At 46.2% G+C, this 18,988-nt stretch overlaps 1 protein-coding gene across 4 annotated transcripts in view; it reads right to left on the bottom strand.

Moving 5' to 3' along the window:
- mtd (TLD domain-containing protein mustard) overlaps window positions 1-18,988 on the bottom strand; it is a 756,074-nt gene that overhangs the window by 602,475 nt on the left and 134,611 nt on the right. For all 4 annotated transcript variants that reach the window (XM_071696920.1, XM_071656180.1, XM_071656091.1 and 1 more), the window contains one exon: window positions 18,668-18,789. In XM_071696920.1, coding sequence (XP_071553021.1) covers window positions 18,668-18,789 — 122 coding nt within the window. The remainder of the gene's footprint in view (window positions 1-18,667; window positions 18,790-18,988) is intronic.

Here is an 18,988-nt window from a genome sequence, read left to right on the forward strand (position 1 = left end):
GTTAGAATCAACATCTTAACACCCCATACACTGGTGAGAATCAACACCTTAAACATTTCCTCCACTGGCGAGAATCAACACTTTAATACCCCTCCACTGGGGAGAATCAACACCATTACACCCCTCCACTGGGAAGAATCAACACCTTAACACCCCCCCACTGGGGAGAATCAACACCTTAACACCCCTCCACTGGGGAGAATCAACACCTTAATACCCCTCCACTGGGGAGAATCAACACCTTAATACCCCTCCACTGGGGAGAATCAACACCTTAATACCCCTCCACTGGGGAGAATCAACACCTTAATACCCCTCCACTGGGGAGAATCAACACCATTACACCACTATCACACTGGGGAGAATGAACACCTCAACACCCCTCCACTGGGGAGAATGAACACCTTAACACCCCTCCACTGGGAAAAATCAACACCATTACACCACTATCACACTGGGGAGAATCAACACCTTAACACCCCTCCACTGGGAAGAATCAACACCTTAACACCCCTCCACTGGGGAGAATGAACACCTTAACACCCCTCCACTGGGAAAAATCAACACCATTACACCACTATCACACTGGGGAGAATCAACACCTCAACACCCTTCCACTGGGGAGAACCAGCTGAGGACGAGGATATCCACATCCTCCCCAAAGCTGAGTCCAAAGGTGGAGGGGAAAACCCTGAGCTGGTGGCCTTCTATCAGCCAGGTGGTGCAGGGTGGAGGAACATCTCCCCTCCCCCCTAAGCTGCAGGTGGTGGTGTACGTGCACGTCAAAACCCCCTGGCAGCACCACCTGACCCCTGACACCTCTCCCGAACGGTGCTTGACAGCTGGCAAATGAAGGTCAGGCGTGGGGTCATATGGCACTTGACCACTGCCACACACCACCTTGTCAGCTAACAATTAAAACCACATAAGACACCTGCCACTTGAGAGCTGCCACTTGAACTCTAGTCCTTGAACACCTAATACTCGAACACCGGCACCATGATCACTAAAACATGAGAGCAAGGGGGCCGTCTGATACACAGACACTATCATATGGCAAAGACCCTCTGATACCCGCCAGTAGTGTCATATATACGACTCACGAAATGTCCCACTATGTCACAAAGCCTCACTACACGAGAAAGCTACAGCCATTAAGCTATAGCCATTAAGATATAGCCAAAGCTACAGCCATTAAGTTACAGCCATTAATTTACAGCCAAAGCTACAGCCATTAAGCTACAGCCATTAAGTTACAGCCATTAAGCTACAGCCAAAGCTACAGCCATTAAGCTACAGTCGAAGCTACAGCCATGAAGCTACAGCCATTAAGCTACAGCCAAAGCTACAGCCATTAAGCTACAGTCAAAGCTACAACCATTAAGCTACAGCCATAAAGCTACAGCCATTAAGCTACAGCCATTCAGCTACAGCCATTAAGTTACAGCCATTCAGCTACAGCCATTAAGCTACAGACAAGAGAAACTTAGTCACAGCAACTGGAAAATTAAGAGGGGGTCAGCAATGCATATTTGCTTTCAGTAATGCATACTTAAGCTTCTTAATTAAAGATACACTCAACACTACAATACACCAGAGGGAGGGAGAGAAAAAAAAGAGAAAGAGGACAATTTTTTCTCTTTTTTTTCTCTCTCTCTCTCCTAATTTACATACAACAAAGTGGTCTTCATTTACAATGGCCTATTTTTTTTTTCTTTTTTTTGGTTAGAAGTTGTAACTAATTTACGACATATATACTCCAGGGAGTAGGGGGAGGGGGGGGGGGTTGATGTAAATAACACAAGAGATCGATGCACGCATGTGTGTAAATGCATGTGAGGACTGATGATTTACAGGACTGGTTAGAGAGAGAGAGAGAGAGAGAGAGAGAGAGAGAGAGAGAGAGAGAGAGAGAGAGAGAGAGAGAGAGAGAGAGAGAGAGAGAGAGAGAGAGAGAGAGAGAAGGCTCAAGATAAAGGCCTCGGGGGATGTGGCTTTAAGGCTGGTACATAGAAGGTGAGCTTAGGGACGAGGTGGTGGTTCTTAAAGGTGAGTTCCAACCCGGGGCACACTACCACCACCTCCTTCCTCCCTCCCTCTGTGTGTGTGTGTGTGTGTGTGTGTGTGTGTGTGTGTGTGTGTGTGTGTGTGTTGCCCTCCCCTCCCTCCCTCCCACCTGGTCTGCGGGACGCGCTGAAACTTTTACTTTTGGAAATAACCTTCGTCGTCTTACTGGCTCATCATCATGATGGTGGTGTGTGGGTCTGTGAGTCTTGTGATTCACGGTCGTGGTGTCTGTCTGTCTGTCTGTCTGTCTGTGTGTCAGTCTGTCTGATTTACGGTCGTGGTGTCTGTCTGTGAGTCTCTCTAATTTACGGCCGTGGAGTCTGTCTGTCTGTCTATCTGTGAGTCTCTCTAATTTACGGTCGTGGTGTCTGTCTGTCTGTGAGTCTGTCTCTAATTTACGGTCGTGGTGTCTGTCTGTCTGTGAGTCTGTCTGATTTACGGTCGTGGTGTCTGTCTGTCTGTCTGTGAGTCTCTCTAATTTACGGTCGTGGTGTCTGTCTGTCTGTCTGTGAGTCTGTGATTTACAGTCTTGATCAGTCACTGGTGGATGACAGCGCCTGATATCTGCTGCGAGGGGTATGAGACCTTCATCTCACCTAAGAAACCCCGTACCGTAAAGGTGCGAAAAAGGTCAAAAAAAGGTTACGAAGGTCACTGGCGTGATTACTTAATGAGCTGGCTATGGCGACTACTAATGAAAAGGAAACGCTCGAAGAAATGACCTTGGAGTATGACTTGTGTGTGTGGTCAGCACCAGGGAGGGGGTCGAGTTTTGGCCCGGCCCGTGTCAATGGGACTAGGCTAACTCCTCTGCCGCGGGGCCATGGGGGCTCCGACGCCCTAATGATGTTTTGTCCATACTGTTTTTGAAAAAAAAAAAAGGGGGGGTGCTCAGTGAAAACTTGTAATATATCTCAAAGACACTCGATCATCCTGTATTCTCTCTGAATTCCTGTAAACCCCCTTTCATACAGTAGCCATGTTCTTTGTCTTATCTTTTTCTCTTCGAGTGGTAGGGTGATGGGGGAAGTAAGGAGGTAGGAAGGGGGAAGGGAGGGTAGAGAGGGAAGAAAGGGGGCGAGGGAAAGGGTGGAGGGGGTTGGGAGGGAGGAAAAGAGGTAGGGAAGGAGGGGGTACAAATGTATATTTCACGTTTATTCATTTGACGCCAACATAAGTCTACCTTATACTCGTTCTCCCTTGTTTTATGGCCTCGTTATAATCTCCTTCTGTGTAACAAATGAACACTCCTTCCCTCCCTCCCTCCCTCGCTCTCTCCCTTACACACACACACACACTCACACATACACACACACACACACTCACACATACACACACACACACACACACACACACACCACTGTATTTTGGTCAAAAACCTTTTTTTTCTCCCCTCTGGTCCAGGAGAGTATTATCATCACTATATATTTCTTAAGACTTCCTCCCCCATCTTGAACACAGACCCACTATGCGTCAAGAGTAGAGTTCTCGTTTTCTTTCTCTTTTGTCATTTTTTGTTGCCACACCAACCACTGGACCACACGTTACCTCGCTCGACTCGTTCCTCGTAACTCCTGCGTATGTTCCTGCGGCTAGCGATACGCGCCAGACCCTGCCACTTAGCATTAAACCTGGTCGTAGGATATTCGTGAGTGAGTGAGTCTCTCTCTCTCTCTCTCTCTCTCTCTCTCTCTCTCTCTCTCTCTCTCTCTCTCTCTCTCTCTCTCTCTCTCTCTCTCTCTCTCTCCTCTCTCTCTCTCTCTCTCTCTCTCTCTCTCTCTCTCTCTCTCCCCGCTTCATTAGCACTTGAGGCCAGGTTGGTGACGGGTTGTTACCTGTTGTTACCTGAACCGTGTTATACGTAGGTAGCCTATAACACACACACGCACACACACACACGAATATACATATATATATATATTGAAAAGGATCACAATTTTGCGCGTGATCAAAATATTCCTATGAGTCCACGGGGAAAATGAAACACGATAAGTTCCCAAGTGCACTTTCGTGTAATAATCACATCATCAGGGGAGACACAAGAGAGAAATATAACAGTCAGTTGATATACATCGAAGAGACGAAGCTAGGACGCCATTTGGTAAACATGCGATTGTCCAAGACAGACAACCAGCGCTCATAAACTTACCATTTTAAAAATTTTATCAACATTAAGTTATCTAATTTGTATAGACCACCACTAATATTAAGATTATAATTCTTTGTGAATTCAGTAATAGAAGATTCAATGGTATTTCTCGTGGTAATAGAGTTAGAGCTAATAACTGAGATGGCATTACTCCAGTCAATACAATGATCATACTTTTTAACGTGATTAAACAAGGCATTTGATTCTTGTCCCGTTCTTATACTATATTCATATAACAGCGAAATACGGGGACCCAAATCTCTATACAAAGATTGACCTTGCAATAGACGAGCTGTGTTTCAGAGGTCAGAGGTCAACGGTCATGCTAATGATTAATCATGAGGCATGAGTGATGACTGAACCAATGACATGAGAGTCAGTAAATGAGACTTAATGAGACACACAGGATTATACAACACAATGAGTCCATATCATCAAACACATGTGAGGACTCACAAGCGCATGTTGTGAGGACTCACAAGTGCATGTTATGAGGACTCACAAGTGCATGTTATGAGGAATCACAAGCGCATGTTGTGAGGCCTCACAAGGGCATGTTATGAGGACTCACATGTGCATGTTATGAGGACTCACAAGTGCATGTTATGAGGACTCACAAGTGCATGTTATGAGGACTCACAAGTGCATGTTGTGACGACTCACAAGTGCATGTTATGAGGACTCACAAGTGCATGTTGTGAGGACTCACAAGTGCATGTTATGAGGACTCACATGTGCATGTTATGAGGACTCACAAGTGCATGTTATGAGGACTCACATGTGCATGTTATGAGGACTCAAGTGCATGTTATGAGGACTCACATGTGCATGTTATGAGGAATCACAAGTGCATGTTATGAGGACTCACATGTGCATGTTGTGAGGACTCACAAGTGCATGTTATGAGGACTCACAAGTGCATGTTGTGAGGACTCACAAGTGCATGTTATGAGGACTCACATGTGCATGTTGTGAGGACTCACAAGTGCATGTTATGAGGACTCACAAGTGCATGTTGTGAGGACTCACAAGTGCATGTTATGAGGACTCACATGTGCATGTTGTGAGGACTCTTAAATGCATGTTATGAGGATTGATGAGGACTCGCGTATGATATCATATATTGCGTCAACACTATTACATATATTTAGTCCATACTGTAATACACAATACGTAGATATTACAACATTTTGTCCATATTACAAAACAATATGTTCGTAAGGTCACTGTCAATTTGTTCATACCGTTTGTCTATGTTCATATCATAACGTACAACTTCCATAGTGTGCGTACATGTTGTGCCCATACATTATGACCAAAATGTCGCATATGTACGTTAAAACATATCAGCTCCAGATCATGACACATCTTGTTCTTACAACGAACGTACATATCATATCATAATATCTCCAGGGGATAGTATGTCGATATCATGACATATTATGTCCATATTATGTAGCATCATATCTAAATCATAGCATACTATATCTATGTGTACAGTATGAACATATCTTATGGCCGAATCATAACATATTCCCATACAGATCCATGTCTTAACAAATATGATGTCTTATACCAAATAATATGCCCACAAAACGCAGGAACATATTGTGACCAATATGTTCCAATCGTCAAATATTAACGTCAATACGAGACGCGCTACATATCGCAACAGACATAATGCACCTGCCACGCTCTACCTGTGGGCCGAGAGGTCAAAGGTCATGGCTCCAGAGGTCACTGGAGATGCTGGGAGCGTGGGAGATGACGTGTCAAGGCCAGCAGGTCTGGTTCCTGAACGGTTCTGAGTGACGCTTCAACAAAGACAAAACAAAGGATCTAATTCTAAACGAGAGCAGGAGAGGGATTCGACGAGGCTCTTAATGGTGTTATCTACCGTCTTTTGTTTTCAGAGTGTCTATAGTGCTTATGCTGTTTATATTGTATGGGGAGTAGAGTACATGTGGGGTCCTGGGGTTCATCTGTCTCCTACAAGCGTGTGGGGCTGCTGGAGGGGTGAATATGGTGGCGGTAGTAGAAGGCGGTGATGGAGAATAGGGGTAGAAGGTGATGGTGGAGAGTGGTAGAAGGTGATGGTGGAGAGTGGTGGTAGGTGATGACGGAGGGTGTTGGTAGCGCTGGTGGTACAAGGCGGTGATAAGAATGGTGGTGAAGGGGGATGAAGGAAGGTGGTGGAAGGAGTTGGTGGTGGGTGGTAAGAGATGGATAGAAGAGTGGGATAGTAAAGGGATTGTGGAAGAGATGTTGGAGGGGGTGGTGAAGAACATGGTGGACGGAAGAGGAGATGGTGAAGAGAATGGAGGTGAAGGTGGTGGGATGGATGGTGGGGGGGGGGGGGGGGGGGGGGGAAGTTGGAGAGGGTCGGTGACGGGGATGCTGGAGGGGATTGGTGGAGGGGATGTTGCATTGGGATGGTGGAGGGAAATGGTAGAGGAAATGGAGAAGGAAGACAGTGCAGTGAATAGATGAGGGGAATGATGAAGGGGGAATGGTGGAGGGACGTGAAAAAAGGAAAGGTGGTGGGAAGGGAATGGTGAAAACCATCATGAAATTCTCTAGGAATCTGCATTTTCTTCCGAGAATATTATTCTAATTCTTCGTAATGCTTATTTGCGAAGGACGAAATTAGTTTTGTTGATCTTCTCTGAATTCGCTCTAGTTTCCCGTCATCTCTGATCAAGCAAGGCGACCAGAGGAGGTCTGACCCGGGCCTTATAAAGAGGACTGTGGATCACACCTTCGTTAGATCATATCTCTAGCTATGACACCCAGTACCCTGTTGGCTATATCATACGCTACTGGGCGTTATTTATCGTAATCTAAATAACCAATGATAATTAGTTCCAAGGTGATAATGACTGATAACTGATAATCACTTCGAGGTGTTTCTCCCTCATTTGCTTCTAATAATAGTTTTTTGCCAAGCATTTTATACCGTGATTTAATTAATGACCTTATTACTAGAACGAGTTACTTTCAATTTAAACTAACACTCTCGTCCATCCGCCATGTCTATGACCAGTCCATTAATTTCTCGAAGTCACTCACTCTGAATATTGAGACAGCCTTCTTCCTCTAACTGGGCTACGTCAACTCCTCATTTCCCGTCAACGGCAAATATAGAACTTCTCCTGCAGGCGGGTCCTGACTGATGCAGATACCGAAAACTGCGGGTCCCAGGACTAGGCCTTGTGGTACCTCATATCTCTCTCATTAAGCCAGTCGGGCACTTCCTTCTGCAGTCTAGCTACCACACGAGAGAGTTTCCTGGGTTCGATTCTCAATGTCGTCTCCTTTAAATTTTGAACTGTGTCATCTCATATTATGGTACTTTGTTGGCCATAGCATGTTTAAAAAACCGGTATCTAACATCCGGGAGTATTTTGGAATACGACAAAAGAATCCAGTTATATTAGTTACACATGAATATTTAGAAAACGGAGTCGTAAAAAAAAAACCAGTTATCATTTTATTGTCTTTTAAAAATTCATCAATTGTATTTCTAAAAAAAAAAAAATTTCGAACGATTTTTCTGGAGCGGAGGTAATAGTGATAGGACGGTGTCCCAAGCGCATTTTCGATCTCTCCACTTGCGACAACTGGCGGTGGTGGAGGAGGGAGATGGTGGAACGGATGGTGGAGAAAAGTGGTGGAATCGATGGTGGAGAGGATAAAGAAGCTGCGATGGAGGGAGCCGTAGAGGGAGTGATGGAAGGTGGGAGTAGTAGAGGGAGTGGCGGAGGAGAGAGTGAAGGAGTGTTGGAGGAAGAGGATGCTTCAGGGAAATGGTGAAGGGAAATGGTGAAATGGATGATGAAAGGGACAGTAGAGACAATGATGACGATGGGAGTAGTGGAGGGGTGGTGGAGGAAATAGTGGCGGGGGAGTGGGGTGTTGAGGGGGATGCAGGAGAGGAGTGGTGGAGGGGGATGGAGAAGGGGAATGGCAGAGGGAGTGTTGGAGAAGATGGTTAAGGGGATAGTGGAGGGGGATGATGGGGGGATGGGATGGTGGCGGTGGATGATGGAGGGAGGATGGGATGGGATGATTTCTCACACACCGAACGTGCGGTTCTCAGCCCTATGTAAGGTCTTACATGGGTCGGAGATGTGGGTATGTCTCAGCCAGGTGCACGTAGAGGAAGGATTTCTGCTCCAATCCACACCCACGACGAGAGAGAGAGAGAGAGAGAGAGAGAGAGAGAGAGAGAGAGAACCATGAGACAGTACTTCCAGTCCTGCTCTCGCCCACTGGGCATCGAACCGCTCTCGGCCCGGGGTCACACACCACGCGAGGTAAGCTGTCCAGGAAACACTATCCAAGACCACTAGCTCCTCCCGCGGGGGACAGTGACGACCCCCTCCCCACCTCACACTCCAATATCCTTAACCCATTTAAACTCCCTGATGAAGAGTGAGGAAAAAAAAGGTTGGAAAAACGAGAAAAAAGGTCCATTGAGATAAAGACGCCGTTTCTTCTGAGAGACGTGTAGCGTTCGTATTCGGGAAGGAAAGTCTGGCTGACATCCATAGGGAAGGTCGGACAACCGATACGCCAGATGAACACACATTTTTTTTTTCCTCGAGAAAAACATATAACTGGTTCGAATCTCTCGGAGCCACGGTAAAATCCAAGGCTCTCCCATGAACGAAATCAGGATATGGAGAGAGAAACTGGAGCCGTTTCCGAATACGAGCATCGGCCAGATAGACAGCCAAGTATGGACACATCTAGATGGAAGCCTGGGTGTATACAACACCCTGGACGTACCATCCACCAACCTTGGTTGCATACAACACCCAGTATGCACCCCAACTTCTACAGTTTCTCACTCGACTCTGCCACCAGCGTTGTATCATCAGGAAACAATAACTGAATCACTTTGGTCCTCTCACAGCCCACAGACTGTATACTCGCCCCTCTCTACAAGACTCCCGCATTTCCTTCCCTTACCACCCCATCCGTAAACAAAATGAAGAACCATGGTGACATCACACATCCCCGCCGCAGACTGACCTTCACTTGGAACCATTCACTCTCCTCTCTTCCTACTCGCACACGATAAAAACTTCTCACTGCTTCTAGCAGGTTTCCTCCTTCACCGTATGTTCTTAAAACCTTTCACAAGGCATCTCTGTCAGCCGTATCATATGCCTTCTCCAGATCCATAAATGCCACATACAAATCCATCTGTTTCTCTAAGTATTTCTCACACACGTTCTTCAAAAGGAAACACCTGATCTACACATCATCTACCACTTCCATGGCTTTACCTGCATCTTATGTAAACCCGGTACTTGTGCATTTTTTGCATTTTATTTATTTACTATACTAAATCTCCGAGTCCCACGTCAGCGTGATAGCGCAAGGAAAGAGACGAGGAATGGCCCAACCCACCCACATACACATGTATATACATAAACGCCCACACACGCACATATACATACATACACATTTCAACGCATACATATATATACATGCAAAGACATATACATATATACACATGTACACACCCACACTTGCCGCCTTCATCCATTCCCGTCGCTACCCTGCCACACATGACAGCATCCCCCCCAAGCGAGGTGGCGGCATTCTGCATATATATACAAGCATATATATATATATATATATATATATATATATATATATATATATATATATATATATATATAAAGAAAACCTGCCTGTAAAATACGTAGAGAGCCTTCAGTAGGTGGTAAAAGTCAGAATCAGTGGAAGGTGAAAATTCAGTGGCACTACAACTAACGTTAAGTGGCTGGACAGTGGAGCCGCGGGAGGCATGTGTCTCGTGCGTTGTCTCCTGGTGTCTTCTGGCCACCCCACGCCTGCCACTCTCCCTCCTCCTCCGCCTCCTCCTCCTCTCCCACATTACCTAAAGAAAAAGAAAATATCTATTTTCTTCCAAGGGACCCCCTTAGGAAAATATTACACCCCGGTGGATTACGTATATAAAGTATTCGTGCAATAGGGGAGTGAGGTAATTTCTACGCATTTTAGTATCTCTGTAGGTTAATCCGTGAGGTAATTGTCTGCACCGTGGTATAATTCATGGTTCTTGTTTATGGCCGACGGGGTAAAGGGTAGTAGTGAGGAGCTGAGGTTGCTGCTGCTTCGCATCCCGGCCTCCCCTTAACGCGGGACACGGCAAACGAATGAGGGAGGGAAGGAAGGAAGGAGGGAGGGAAGGAAGGAGGAAGGGAAGGGGGGTGATGATTGGCCGGGTTGTTGGATGATTAGGAAGAAGGAGGAAAAGTAGTTAAGTAAAAAGAGATCGTGAGGCTCAACCCGTGCGTCCTTCTCTGAATTCATCGAGGGAAGACGAGTCTCAGAACACAGCTCGTGTGTTACCTGCGTGACGCAGGGGGGAACTGGGAGAGGCATGACGCAGGGGGCGACTGGGAGAGGCGTGACGCAGGGGGCGACTGGGAGAGGCGTGACGCAGGGGGGAACTGGTAGAGGCGTGACGCAGGGGGCGACTGGGAGAGGCGGGAGCCTCCCCATATACGTAGCACTATGCAGAAGAATGACCAGAGGAAAGAGCCAAGTGAAGATTTTGTTTATTATTCTATAACCCTCAGTCATTCATCTAGTCCTGACGCTACCTCATTCACGCGGGAAATACATATTCAGAACATGTATCACATACACAGACACACACACACACACACACACACAAATCAGTGTAAGTCATTTTCCCACAACGTGCCCAGGAATCGAACCTGGTCCATATTGAGTATCTACTCAGGAAACGCGTCCACCAGATCACATGGCGCTAAAACCCACCCACCTCTCCCTACCTTATCATCCGGGGTCAGAGGGGGAGCTAATGATAACCCCAAGCTGTTGGCATTAATGAGGCAGGACAGCCGGCCGAACACTCCAGTCTTATGACACGCCTCTGCACCAACTTCGTGAGAGTATGAAGCTCTGAACACCGACGCATTATCTTCTATAATGCTACCGTACAGCGCTCAAGATATAACACTTAAATTTAGATCGTTATCATAACTTTATCGAACGGTGTCAGATATGACGATAAGGGTTATCTATCGTCATCAGAACTTGCATAAGTCTCACGTAACCTGACCCAAGAGATACGTCAACTTCATCCTCCTCTCCCTTTGAGGATGCTCCGCCCTCGCTGTGTCATCTGTTCGTTTACATACGGCGCCACGTTGGTGATGCATTTTCATGAGTGGTGCACGTATGGTATATCTCCACTAGAATACGGAGTACAGAGATGGATCCTGACTGCTAAAGGGGAGGAGGAGAAAGAGGAGGAGGAGGAGGAGAAGGAGGAGGAAGAGGAAGAGGAGGAGGAGGAGGAGGAGGAGGAGGAGGAGGAGGAAGAGGAGGAGGAAGAGGAGGAGGAGGAGGAGGAGGAGGAGAAATGAGATTTTTCACGCATTCTGTTGATTTCTTATGAGTGTAGTATCACCATCTACTCACATTATCAATCGATCCCAGAGTTCCACCCTGATATACTGTACTGTAATCTCATTTGACTCCCTTCATCACGACAGATCAAGATAGACAGAGTCTCCTGTTATCACAATAGAGGAAACGGTCAAGTATACGCGTCGAAGCTGGCTTTCATGCCGAGCTGAGTGAGAGAGAGAGAGAGAGAGAAAAAAAAAGGATAGACCTTCACCAAGCTTTTTTATTCATCAACTCGAAAGGCACGACAGGACTTCTATATGCGCCTCGGCACGCACTGATATAAAAAAAGAAGAATAAGAGGTGGTTTCATACGCATGCGTGCATCACATGTTTCTAAGACTACTGTTTTAGTTAAGATGGAGTGAATAAAAAAAAAAGAGGTAAGTTATCATCACATGACGCGAGAGTGGGTGACCTTATCTTACCTCAATAGGCCAATAGTTAGGGGAAGGTGATGGGGCCCTGAAATCTCTCTCTCTCTCTCTCTCTCTCTCTCTCTCTCTCTCTCTCTCTCTCTCTCTCTCTCTCTCTCTCTCTCTCTCTCTCTCTCTCATGATGCTATTAGTATCGGAGGAGACAAGGACTGTCCTGCTAGTAGATGACCACGTCGTGGACCATCAAGGTCTCCTGCTAATCTGTCCTTCCCACGCGATCTCCTGATATCTACCTCAAACCCACGCTGTTTTCTCCCAACATGAACAACGACCATACCTGATCCTGTGATGCCACCGACCAAAATCCTGAGTCAGGTCCTCAGACTCAGCCCCTTGGGTAACATAGCCTCCTCCATTTTCTTCTTGTCCCTACTAGAAAACACAACGTCTAGGTTCCTCAGTAAAGAAAGGGTCCCCAAGAAGACACAGGTTCCTCCTCCATGTTGCAGTGAAACACCTGGATCTTTTTTATCCTACCATGGGCTACATACTGCTCCTACCTCCTTGGACATCATCATTGTAACCCTACTGTCATCTCTCCACTGGCCATCCTAGTAAGTCAGAAATTATAACCTCTTCTTTTTTTCTTTTGCGTTATAAGGTAGCAGTAAGACGAGGTGACGTATATATGATGGCGACGAGATGTTATGTGGGAAGGGTGGGTCGAGACGAGATGGGAAGGGAGCGAAGTAAGGTGAAGCTTGGTAGGGTGAGGGAGGAACGAACGGGTGAGGAAGATTAAGGTCTGAGAGAGTGGGAGGAGGTTGAGCAGGGTAGGGGCGGGGTGAGGTAGTGGAGGGTGGGGTGTGGTAGTGGAGGGTGGGCTGTGGTGGAGGAGGGTGGGGTGAGGTAGCGGAGGGCGGGGTGAGGTAGCGGAGGGCGAAGAGTGGTAGTGGAAGGCGGGGCGTGGTAGTGGAGGGTGGGGTGTGGTAGTGGAGGGCGGGGTGAGGTAGCGGAGGGCGATGTGTGGTAGTGGAGGGCGGCGTGAGGTAATGGAGGGCGGCGTGTGGTAGTGGAGGGCGGGGTGTGGCAGCGGAGGGTGCTTTTGAGGTGGCGGAGGGCGGGGTGTGGTAGTGGAGGGTGGGGTGTGGTACTGGTGGTGGTTGGAGTGTGGTAAGGTTAGAGCGGGGGTAAGGCCAGGTGGCTGGTGCTGTCTGCAACATGTATATGTCTCCATCCATTAACATTATATACATAAACATATGTTCAACTGTTCATTCCCACACTTTACGCGTCATCTATATACCTTCATTTTCTATGCGCCACCTCGTTTTCTATGCTCATGTAAAACTATCGACACTTTACAGAAAACAGACTCCCATAACAGTATTGAATCCCACATCACACCTCTGTTATCTTCTGTTATCCTGTGTCACACTCACGACTGACATTACTTACCTGTAAGATGTTTAAAGTAATTACTTTAAATAATTCCCAGGAGCGTTTTTGTTTTTAATAGGTATGTAAGGGGGAACTATTAATAGTTTGCATAGAAAGTATATTCTCTCAAATCTTATGGTTAATTAACTATACAGCGATAAATATGTATGAAAATAAACTTATTCCCAGGGCCATAGTGAGTTCATATAACAAATGAAGTGCGAGTCTTGCAATATAATGCTACGCATAACATCAAACCAAAGAAAAATACATTGACTGAGGATATTACCGTCATGCCTAATGTGTTCCCAGGTATCCTGCAACAGATGCTGCGCAGGTGCAACACCTGTTGTACTATACAATGTAACACTTGTAGTACCGGAACTACAACACGTGTTACAAAGGTACCGTGGAACATGTGTAACACCTGTAGTACACTTGTTACAAAGGTATCGTGGAACATGAGTAACACCTGTAGTACACTTGTTACGAAGGTATCGTGGAACATGTGTAACACCTGTAGTGCACTTGTTACAAAGGTATCGTGGAACATGTGTAACACTTGTAGTACCGGAACTACAACACGTGTTACAAAGGTACCGTGGAACATATGTAACACCTGTAGTGCCCTTGTTACGAAGGTATCGTGGAACATGAGTAACACCAGTAGTACACTTGTTACGAAGGTATCATGGAACATGTGTAACACCTGTAGTACACTTGTTACGAAGGTATCGCGGAACATGTGTAACACCTGTTGTACCCTTGTTACAAAGGTATCCTGTACTCCATGCTGCCCAGACGTCATCGTAACGCATACATAACTTCGAATTCATTGATCCATTCACCTGTTGGCTGCGGTGAGCAATGCACCAATCCTACAGGCTGCACACCCAGTGTCACGCTGCCAGGGGGGGAAGAGGAGGAGGAGGAGGAGGAGGAAGAGAAGAGGAGGAGGAAGAGAAGAGGAGGAGGAGGAGGAGGAGGAGGAGGAAGAGCAGGAGGAGGAAGAGGAGGAGGAGGAGGAGGAGGAGGAGGAGGAGGAGGAGGAGGAGGAGGAAGAGAAGAGGAGGAGGAGGAGGAGGAGGAGGAGGAGGAGGAGGAGGAGGAGGAGGAGGAAGAAGAGGAGGAGGAAGAGGAAGAGGAAGAGGAAGAGGAGGAGGAAGAGGAGGAGGAGGAGGAGGAAGAGAAGAAGAGGAGGAGGAGGAGGAGGAGGAGGAGCAGGAGCAGGAGGAGGAGGCAACGACTGGCTTGGACATATAAAAATCACATGAGAATCATCAGCTGATGTTCGGGGGGCATCATCACTTCCATCATCATCATCATCATCTGGCCAGACTAACGTGACAAACTATACTGGTGTGTCGTTGATCATCATGTGTTTACAAACGAGGATTGGATTAATCCTGAAGGATGATTCAGTAGCAGACATGAATCGAAGGATATTCGTTGTGCTTTCAATTACTACAATATGAGAGGATGGTTGTAATTAATATGTGTATTATATATATATATATATATATATATATATATATATATATATATATATATATATATATATATATATATATATATATATATATATTTATATATATATATATATATATATATATATATATATATATATTCATACACATTCGCTATTTCCTGCGTTAGCAAGGTAGCGTTAAGAACAGAGGACTGAGCATTAAAGGGAAAATCCTCACTGGAGCGTCTGGAGCACAAGGATGCGCTACGTTTAGTAGCTGGGATAGGATGAACTCCTCGGAAACGAGAAGTTTTGTTTATTTGTGTTGTCAGCTGGGTTTGACGGTGGGCCGACTACCGCGCCTGGCTCGTGCGTGACTCATGGTCAGCAACGCTATCCAAGACACCAAATTCTCTTCTAAATCTTTTTTCTTTTCTTTTTGCAAATTATTTTCAAAAGAGATTAGGCCATTACTCACCCTGGGAACATGTAATTAACTTAAGTGATTAAGCAGGCCTATACCGCTGGGGTACCAAGAGGGCATGCTCCTCAACCCGTCCATATAATACCTCTCCCTCATCTTTAAATCATTTTCAAATTACTGACGAACGGAGGAAAGTCGGATGTTAAAACGTCTGAAAAAAACTGCAATTATTCATTCATTTTTATTTTCTTTGTAACTGATATATTACGATTTTCCGAGGGGAAAAAAAACAAAACAGAGAGAAGAATTAAAGCTAAATTGGGTTTACGTCACTCGCTCATCTCACAGATTTTCTTTGTAACTGATATATTACGATTTTCCGAGGGGAAAAAAAAAAACAAAGAAAAATTAAAGTTAAATCGGGTTTACGTCACTCGCTCAGTTCACAGAGAAGAAGATGAGGTTCACGTCACTCGTTCAGTTCTCTCACAGAGATGAAGATGAGGTTGGTTCACGTCACTCGTTCAGTTCTCTCACAGAGATGAAGATGAGGTCCCGGGTTAACATGACGAACACGTACACTGTATGTTTCCTCCGTACGTATGAGGGTCTTCTGTTCATCTTTCTCTCCCTCGGGTATGGCCTATCTGTTCATCTTTCATTCCCTCGGGTATGGCCTATCTGTTCCTCTTTCATTCCCTCGGGTATGGCCTATCTGTTCCTCTTTCATTCCCTCGGGTATGGCCTATCTGTTCATCTTTCATTCCCTCGGGTATGGCCTATCTGTTCATCTTTCATTCCCTCGGGTATGGCCTATCTGTTCATCTTTCATTCCCTCGGGTATGGCCTATCTGTTCACTTATCTACCATCCGAACTGAGCTGAGTTTATCTCCCTGGGACACATAATCAAAACAACTGGGTTCCTCTCCCTGGGAGACACCATCACAACAGCTGAGTTCCTCTCCCTGGGAGGAGACCACCATCACAACAGCTGGGTTCCTCTCCCTGGAAGACACCATCACAACAGCTGGGTTCCTCTCCCTGGAAGACACCATCACAACAGCTGGGTTCCTCTCCCTGGATGACACCATCACAACAGCTGGGTTCCTCTCCCTGGCAGACAGTCGAGTTCCTTTCTGTAAACGACCTTCACAACCAGCGTTTCCACAGACGACTGGCGGTGGGTGGTGAGCTGGAGGATCGGGATTACACGCTCACGACTGACAACTTGGCGGGTCAACATACGAAGAAGACCAGAGCAGCGGCAGCGGGTGGCGGCGGTAGAGGTGGTGATCGGTTCGTCCTCCCCGGAACCCCATTCAGAAAGGGGGTCATCCATGCCTGGCCATGACTCGAACCACAGAAACGTTGTCTCCCCCTTGCTGGGTCCACAACCTCCCTCTGAAGTGACAATGTAATATGGCTCTAAATCTCATCTTTATCTGAAGATTTCCAATCATACCTAAATTCATTGTCTTTTTTTTTTCAAGACGTGATGGTCAGGCACGGAACTCCCAGCTTACGATGATGTTATTTTTTTTCTTACGAGAAAAACAAGACGAAGAAAAACCTTCAAGGAAGACTGGTGGAGTTATATGGATGAGGAAAAGTGATGCTACGATTTACTAATATTCTCTTTTGGATGACTTTTTAAGTCATCACTATGTCATTATCACGTAACATCTTCATAAACCTTTTTCTTCTCATAATACTCTGTTTTCACTTGAGGATTCGAACCGGTGTTTCTGTGAAGCCTGGGGGGTTGTTGTATCCAGTGACCAAGACGGTCGAATTCACTTCCTCCTTTTGTTTTCACTTTCTCTTCCTCGTTATCAAATACGCCTCAGGACAGATCTAGTCAGATCCCACACCCATTTGTATGTTTCGTCTCGACGTCTCTCCCACCAACACAATCTTAGTTTTTGGTTTATTTATGGGCCGTCCGCAGTACCATAGGTTCAACGCTAGTTTAGCAATGAATAAATGATGGATCAATGATGATACGTTGTGTGTACAATGGAGGTTCAACGAAGAGTACTGGGAGCTCATTGGATGTTTACTATATCTGGGAACAAAGGAATCGTTTAATTTCACGGTAGGACGGCGGCTTAATGAGACGACACACACAGATGTATTTTCAATGATGGATGGTTGCTCAACTGAGGTTCAATGACAGTATAGTGAGCAAGCGGGTTCGAACGACATTAAAACTGGATTATAGCAACAGTCTGCAACTAGGGTTTAATGACAACAGTATGTAACGAAGGTTTAACGAAAGGTAATGCGAAATGAACGATTAATTATCAGCAGTACAATCCCGAAGGTCAAAGATGGATGCTGCTGGGCTGACGTTGAACAATGCATAATGTATGGCTGGGGTTTAACGACAGGGAGTGAGTAATTGGTTTAACGACAGGGAGTGAGTAATTGGGGTTTAAATGACTGGTAGTGATCCACTGATGTATGATGACTGGTAGGACACAAGCGATGATTAATGATGACAAGCGATGATTAATGATGACAAGCGATGATTAATGATGACAAGCGATGATTAATGATGACAAGCGATGATTAATGATTACTCGTATCTAAGCGACTGGTAGGACGCAAATGGGATTCAATGACATGGACTGATCATAATCTTTAATCGACTCAAGTTGATCGTTATCATCGTTTATAATCATGAGGTCACAGTACGAGATGTGACGACCCAGAGTAAGAGACGAAAGGTTGGTGCGACCTGGGGGCCTTCAAGAGTCTGGGGTTCGAACCCCGCCCCCCAGTGTCGTCTCTTTCTTACGAGGTAAACACATTCACCATTTGTGCCTGTGTGATGGTGGCGGCGTGGGTAAGGGTGGTCCATTGCAATAGGTGACGTTAACAAGTGTGCACCAGATGCAACAGGTGTGTACCACCCAACAACAGGTGTAGACCACTACAACAGGCGTGTGTACCATCGCCACAACAGGTGTGTACCACCGTAACAAGTGTGCAACGCCACCCATAGGTGTGTACCACCACCAACACAACAGGTGTGTCTCACCATCACCAACAGGTGTGTAGTACTACCACCACAACAGGTGTGTACCACCACCACCACAACAGGTGTGTAGTACTACCACCACAACAGGTGTGTACCACTACCACCACAACAGGTGTGTACCACCACCACCACAACAGGTGTGTAGTACTACCACCACAACAGGTGCGTACCACCACCATCATCACCAACTGGTGTGCGGGGAAAGGCCAGAACACCTACCTGACGAAGGTGAAGGGATGTCCCTGGAGGGTTCGGAGCTGGTACGCTCCCCGATCTTACGACGAAGGGCATCAATGTCGAAGGGGTTGTAGATGGAGTGGTCAACGCTGCGGCTCTTGCCTCTGTAGGGGGTAATACAGGAGGGGAAACTTGTAATGGACTGTAATGCATTGGGGTAAGGACGGACTTGGTGTGGGAGTTGAGAGGGAAAAGACATATAATGGAATGTACATGAGTCTTTTTTTTTTTATCCTTTTGAATGGTGTCCATAGCCGCCACCAACGGGAGGACCTGGAAAGAAAGTGGTTCTCAAAATCTTAC

Source organism: Panulirus ornatus, chromosome 1 (assembly GCF_036320965.1).
Source record: "Panulirus ornatus isolate Po-2019 chromosome 1, ASM3632096v1, whole genome shotgun sequence".
NCBI classification, from domain to species: domain Eukaryota; kingdom Metazoa; phylum Arthropoda; class Malacostraca; order Decapoda; family Palinuridae; genus Panulirus; species Panulirus ornatus.